At 44.6% G+C, this 6,737-nt stretch overlaps 1 protein-coding gene across 1 annotated transcript; it reads left to right on the top strand.

Moving 5' to 3' along the window:
* Positions 1-385: 385 nt before the first annotated feature.
* On the top strand, positions 386-1,364 carry FIBIN (fin bud initiation factor homolog). The gene has a single exon (XM_027901757.1). The coding sequence runs from the start codon at positions 457-459 to the stop codon at positions 1,078-1,080; it is 624 nt and encodes a 207-aa protein (XP_027757558.1). The 5' UTR covers positions 386-456; the 3' UTR covers positions 1,081-1,364.
* Positions 1,365-6,737: the final 5,373 nt, after the last annotated feature.

Here is a 6,737-nt window from a genome sequence, read left to right as displayed (position 1 = left end):
CCAACTCCGTCAAGTCCCTCCGCCCCGAGCCCTGCGTTCGAGCTGCTGTGTGCAGACCGCGCTGCTAGCGAAGCAGTCATCTTTAACAGGGAAAACGAGCTGAGCCGAGCCGCGTCGGGTGTAGGGGGAGAGTTTCTTTATTTAAAAGAAGAGAAAGTCGTTCCCGCAGCCCGCCCTCCCTCTCCGCGCCGGATGCCCCCGCGGGGGCGATGCGGGTGGGGATGCCGGGGGCGGGGGGCGATGCCGGGGGCGGGGGGCGGCCCTGCCCGGCCCTGCCCTGCCCGGGGGCCGCTTCCCCCTGGGCGGTATGCCCCGCTTTTAAACTGCGGCGTGGCGGAGCCGGGCCCAGAGCGCCGCCAGCCCTCCCTCGGCCCGGGTGGCCCGCAGCGGCTCCGGGGACAACTCCGGGGACACCCATGGGGCGCGGGCGGCCCTAGGCTGCTCGTCGGCCGCAGCATGCCGGGCCCCCTGCGCCTGCTGGGGCTGCTCTGGCTCTGCAGCCTCTGCCGCGGCTACTTCGAGGGGCCGCTGTACCCGGAGATGTCCAACGGGACCCTGCACCACTACTTCGTGCCCGACGGGGACTACGAGGAGAACGACGACCCCGAGCGGTGCCAGCTGCTGTTCCGGGTGAGCGAGCAGCGGCGCTGCGGGCCGGCGGCGCCGGGCGGCGGGCTCAGCCTGCGGGAGGAGCTGACGGTGCTGGGGCGGCAGGTGGAGGACGCGGGCCGGGTGCTGGAGGGCATCGGCAGGAGCATCTCCTACGACCTGGACGGCGAGGAGAGCTACGGCGCCTACCTGCGCCGCGAGTCCGCGCAGATCAGCGACGCGTACTCCAGCTCGGACCGCTCGCTGAGCGAGCTGGAGGGCAAGTTCCGCCAGGGGCAGGAGCAGGGCGGCCGGGAGGAGTCCCGCCTGGGCGACAGCTTCCTGGGGCTGCTGCTGCACGCCCGCGCCCTGCTCCGAGAGACCCGCCACATCTCCAGCGGGCTGCGCGACAAGCACGACCTGCTGGCCCTCACCGTGCGCAGCCACGGCGCCCGCCTCAGCCGCCTCAAGAACGACTATCTGCGCTCCTGAGAGCGCATCCCGCCCCGGCTGGAGCCGCGCAGCCCGCCCCGCCTTCAAACGGGACCCCCGGCCCTGCCGCCAACCCCCCCAACCCGGACGGCACAGCCCCAGGAGCACCTCCTTGCACACAATCCTGGGTTGGGAAAGACCTCCCGGGATCACCGAGTCCAGCCTTCGACTGAATACCGCCACCCTGCCCACTAAACCATGTCGCGAAGTGCCACATCTGCTAATTTTTTGGACGCTTCCAGGAATAGTGACTCCACCAAAATGCATCCTTCTTCGTGGAAAAAAAAAAAAAAAAAAAAAAAAAAGCACCACCTTTATTTATTCTATTTGACTTTTTCTAAACAAATAGCACAGTTCTATAAACCAGGACGCTCGAGGTAAACGTTTAAGTTAATATCCTGTATTCAGAAATCTCTGACCTCTGTTACATCATTCATCTTCGGTTCCAAAGTGAAGTAGGCTTTCTCGTCTCCGATTCCCTGTTGTTTGTTTATAAATCACCTGTTCCACCGTGGCTCCATCTGCCACAAGCGTGGATGCAGTGTGGTGCTCGGCAGCCCTTTCCAGCCTCGTGTGTAGCAAATACTTAAACTGCGTTTGTTTTTACTCCTTCAGGGTGAAACCTCTGGCCCTCTGTTAACTTTCTTAAGCTTTTGTAATGGTTCGTATTCTATGCACGTTAAACGTTGTTCTACCACGTCACTTAAAGCTGTGATTTTTTTTTTCATTTGTGCTCGGAAAGATGGGAATTATTCTGGCGGGATTTGTACTCTTCCAGGCCTGCCTGTCTGTGACTCTAAGCTATCATAACCCCAAGAACCAGCCAAAAAGGTTTATGTCAGACCCTGAGAATGCTGATGGAGATTTTTATAGTGAAAGGAATGAGCCCTAGCGGTGATTGGAGTTTCGGATCCCAAATCTGAGAGCCAGGAGCATGCTTCTAAAAGCAGACAAAAAGGTTTTGTCTGTGCTAGCAGAGTGATATTTCTTTTTGGTGACTTTGTACTTTTGCTAGCTAAGCTATTAATAAAGCTATTTGTGGTCCTAGACAATAGCAAAAGTGCCTATTGGGAAGGAAGGGGAGGATTGTTTGGGTTTTTAGACTAATTGCTATTTAACTGACAGCTGGGGGTAAGTTACAGATACTGCAGGCAGAATCACTATTTGGACGAAAAATGTTCGTATGTTGTTTTAATAAATATTTGAAAACAATGTTCATTTGTGCATTTTTGTTCTTTTACCGATTTCCATGAGACACTCTTAATTTAAAACATGCTGTTATGCCTTTTCAGAAAAAAAATTGCAAATTTGTGGCTTCTGCCAAGTGAAATAACTTGCTTTTTTGGTAAAGGCAAATAAAAGTTCACAGACTCGAGAGGTAAGCAAGTTTCATTAAAAGCCGTTATACAGAAGGGCTTGTAGGGCAGATTTTTTGTTTTGTTTTGTTTTTTGTTCATTTGTTTTTGTTTTCTGTAAGCCTTTTTAAGCATCTAGCAATCTCGTGGCGCTGCAAGAGAAGCATAAGTCACCTGGGACCAGAGTGCTGAAGGCACGAGGAAAGTCTGACGCAGGTATGTGCTTAGAGAACCAGACAGCTCAGTGCTGTCTGTTGAGGTCAGTGAGGTGTAGCTGCTGGCAGGACACTTTAGATGGCAATTTTCACCTTTAGGTCCCAAGTACCTCTGAGGATTTGCTGAAAAAGATCAAAGTCACTCTTATTTGAGTGACTTTGGTGGAACTACTCAGTGTTACTTTCCTGTTGTCAAGTTAGAAGGTATGGCAGGTTGTAGCTCTTGAAAATTAATTTATTTGTGACGCTTTCCTTGCTGATAGGGGTGGATGGAGCAACACAAGAGCCATCTGAGTCGCTGAGTCTTGTCTGCTCACTGTCACAGCAAACCATACAGCATTTCTGGGCTGGACCAAGCTTCAGAAGAGCCTGAGGGTTTCATTCATACCCAGCATCCCTTCTGAACCTGACCACTTTAGGAGGAGGTGCCAAGGACGTCATCCAGTTCCATTTGTGCCCAGCTGCTTTCCAAAACAGATTTTAGTCTCTGCCTACCCACTTTCTGAGTCACTGGTTGTAACACACATTGTAAACATTAGTAAATAGGCTGAAATGGCAGGACCATGCTAGTTTTTCAGCTGTGTGAGAGCAGTATTCAAATCTTAATAGAAGAATAGTAGTAATAGTGTAAAAATGCAGATTCTTGAATATGCTTCAAGCAGCTTGACCATTCTATTTGCAGCAGCAAACTTTTGGTCAGGCTGAAACAATCCCAATGTATGCAGCATACCGAAAGAGTAAATGTTTGCAGAATGCTTACTTTTCAAAGCAGGAGATTGTGATCTGAGGATATTTAGAGTATTAACTCATTCCACTGCATACCCTGTAAATCATCACCTAATGAAACAAAACTATGGTACTTTGTAATTCACGCTAATGTTTCATATAATAAATATGAATTTCTGTCACTGGGTTATGTTTCAGTAAAATATAAACATTTTTATATTTGAGGTATGGCAAAATGTTGATTTTCTTTCAGTATCATTGATTATGAGAGGCTTTAAATGTTCTTTTCAAAAAGAAAATGAAGATATCTGGGTCTGGTCTATGCATGAGTTCACACATTTAGTAAAAGTAGTCAATCTTACATGGGTTCAATCAAGCCAGTACAAAAATCCTTTAGGACATTTAAATCTTCTGGAATTTGATTTACATAATTTTGGCTGGTCTAAGCAAATGTATACATTAAATATATATATTTTGAGTCAGAGCTGATACATTAAATGGTTTTTGTAGAACTGCAAGGCCTACAAGAACTGAGTGCTTAGTGATATCCAATAGTTTTAAATTAAAATTTGTTCTTTAAAAACTATGAAAACTATATTGTAATCCTCTTTGCAATCTTAGAAATGTTCTGCTTCTGCTTTTTTGCCTGATAAAACTTATCTAATTGAAAGAAATGAAGACTGGGTTTATACAGCCTATTTCAAGAGATAAAGGCCTTTTTATCACTGAAAATTTGGTAAGGATTTTTAAGCAGAGAGCTTTAGAAGGATGATTGTAGCAGCTATTTTGACCCCATTAGGTCCTCCTGTTGTGTTAAAATATTGCATTCCTATTAGGCTCTTTTTGTTTTGTTTTGTTTTTCAGAATGTAGTAGTGTTCCAGAATGCAGAATTAAAATCAAGCTGCCTTGGATTGTTTTGTAGTTTCCTCAAGATTTTCAAAATACCTATTGCTTTCAAATTTATCAAAGATTCGATGGTTCTGAAAAGCAAAAGACAGTATTTTCTGGGAAAAAAATAAGCCCTGCAGCTGGAACAGTCAGAGAGAGCTTACTTAATAATTAAGGGGGTTTTTTTGCCACTCCACCGGTGATTTGAGTCATGGAGAGGAACAGGTTGCCCAGAGGAGTTGTGGATGCCTCATCCCTGGAAGTGAAGAGGTTTCCAGCTAGCACTGAAGTGCTGTTGAGTGAAGTGCATTTCACAGGCACCATTCCTGAAGTAATCCTGTATGTTCGAAATTTGGCGTTTTTCTGTCTTTTAAAATGTATTTTTTTACTTACAGCCCACTGGGGGATTTGTTTTTTATTACTTAGATTTTTTTTTTTTTGGCGAGCCGTTAGTGAAAAACTGAACAATTTGTGGGTCTGTATTTCATTCTTATAGTATGTGAAACTGGCAAAAAAACATTAACATCCAACATGCTTTTTTAAAAGGCTTTTATTACAATATATGTGTATAAAAAGACTATAACTGTGCTTATTTTATTTTCTTCGTAAAGTTGTCATCTTGCCTACGAGACCGGTTTCTAAATGGAAAGAAGGCAGAACTTAATGACTAATTCTATAACAAAAAACCCATATGGTCTCCATAATCATTACATTTTTAATGACGTGGCTTGGACAGAGTAAACCATGGCTTTGTAGAGCCATTCCTCCCCGAAAACTGCCTCACCTTGGGGAGGTATCGCTGGCAGTCTCCAACCTGCCATTAACATTCTTTCACAAGAGAAGACAGTGCCAAGTGTGTCATATTTTCTCAGACAGCAACCTTCCTTGGGCTATGTTTATACCTCTTTTAAGTGCTTAGAAACTGTCTGTGTAGTAGACATTGTTCGTGTCTGAACTTTCTTTGGGGGGGGGGAGAAAAAAAAAAGTCCTCAGAGAAGGCTGGCAAAGGGAGAGATTCACAGGTATTGTCAATGCAGGAGGACTAAAAAACCTACTTAGTGTCTCATCATGTTTTCCATACTTTTTCCACTCTGCAAAACATTTTGCTTTGACAACCTAGGGTAGTTTTAGTGTAAATAATAGAGATTTACTGTAGACACATACTCCAAACTGCAAGATTTTTTTTTTTTCTCTGTCTACTTGCCATCTTTTCTCAGAAATAATGTGACAATGATTTTCCATTTAGTGCTAGCTTTTGGTCTGAGGCAATTAATTCAGTGGATTTTTAGCGTGAGGTTCTCAGGGTTTTATACTGAAATTTGTGGTGCTTTTGCCTGGGTAATGATAAAGATTCTTTCCCAGGCACTTTCTGCGTTGACAGCTTCTTGGTTAACCAAGAGCAGTCAACTCTTAATAGCAAGCTTCGTCCTTATTTTATTAATATGATTTTGTTTCTAATTTAATGAGATTTTCATTACAATTCAGAGCACTATGAAGGTGTATGTTAAATATATTACAAATTGGTTTTATGTTTTGATGTTTTCTTGCAAAGTAATGCACTTTTTAAACTCCAGATTCTAACAGAGGCACAAGAAAATGCGAGCTAATTCGTTAACAGGTCAGCACACAAGTCAGGGTGCTATTAGATTTGTGATTTTTATTACGTCTTGCATATTCTCTGGTTTCAGAAGAGTTATCCTAGAAAAAAAAATGAATGCAAAACCTCACTCAGATTTTTTTTTTTCCTTATGCAAGTGCAGAAGAATTAATCTGACCGTGTACATCGAGAACGAACTGAAGTTCAGGCTGTGAAGCTAATTTGCAACCAGGTCCAGTTTTCATTTCTAACACTTTTATGTTTTAATGGCAATTAGGCTTTTCAAAAAGCTGGCCATCCCCTCGTGCTATTTTATATTGATTTATAGCTCCTATCCTAATCCCCTTTCCATTGTGTCTGATTCTGGCATTTATTTATTTACACACTGCACTGACCTTAATTCCTCTACATTTTTAAGCTGCATTTCAGTCTGCCCCACTGTGCATACATCTCAGGCCTGCTCTGAGTTGCTGCCTTTATCTCCCCCAGCACATGTGCAGAGCTCCAGCTCACAGAACCAGGAAAATATCTTTATTGTTGGTATGTCAGACTCCACTGGGAATACTGGTCTAAGTTTGTAGCCTTTTACTGTCACCTCAAGGTAGCAAATTTATTGGACAAACACAGTTTGCCTCCTGAGGATGTTTGCTCTTTGCATCTGAGCGTGTGACTTTAAATTTTGCAATGCTCTTCCCCTACTAATTGCTGATATTTATGTGGCAGTAACTCGCTGCAAACACTTGTAGTCACATGGAAAACCTGTGGCATAACCCCCCTAGTATGTCCCCACATGAATGATAGAGACAGAGTAAAGCCCGAAGAGAAGGATCACTGTGCTGATCTCAGATCAGCAAAATGATGTTGTGACAGTAAAA

The sequence above is a fragment of the Empidonax traillii genome, unplaced genomic scaffold (assembly GCF_003031625.1).
Source record: "Empidonax traillii isolate 1590-97213 ecotype Southwest subspecies unplaced genomic scaffold, ASM303162v1 scaffold810:size284574, whole genome shotgun sequence".
Taxonomy (NCBI): domain Eukaryota; kingdom Metazoa; phylum Chordata; class Aves; order Passeriformes; family Tyrannidae; genus Empidonax; species Empidonax traillii.
This window is presented reverse-complemented; position numbering and strand designations above follow the sequence as displayed.

What these genes read in the sequence shown, in the direction of transcription:
- FIBIN (XM_027901757.1), top strand. Translation starts at nt 457, where the DNA reads ATGCCGGGCCCCCTGCGCCTGCTGGGGCTGCTCTGGCTCTGCAGCCTC.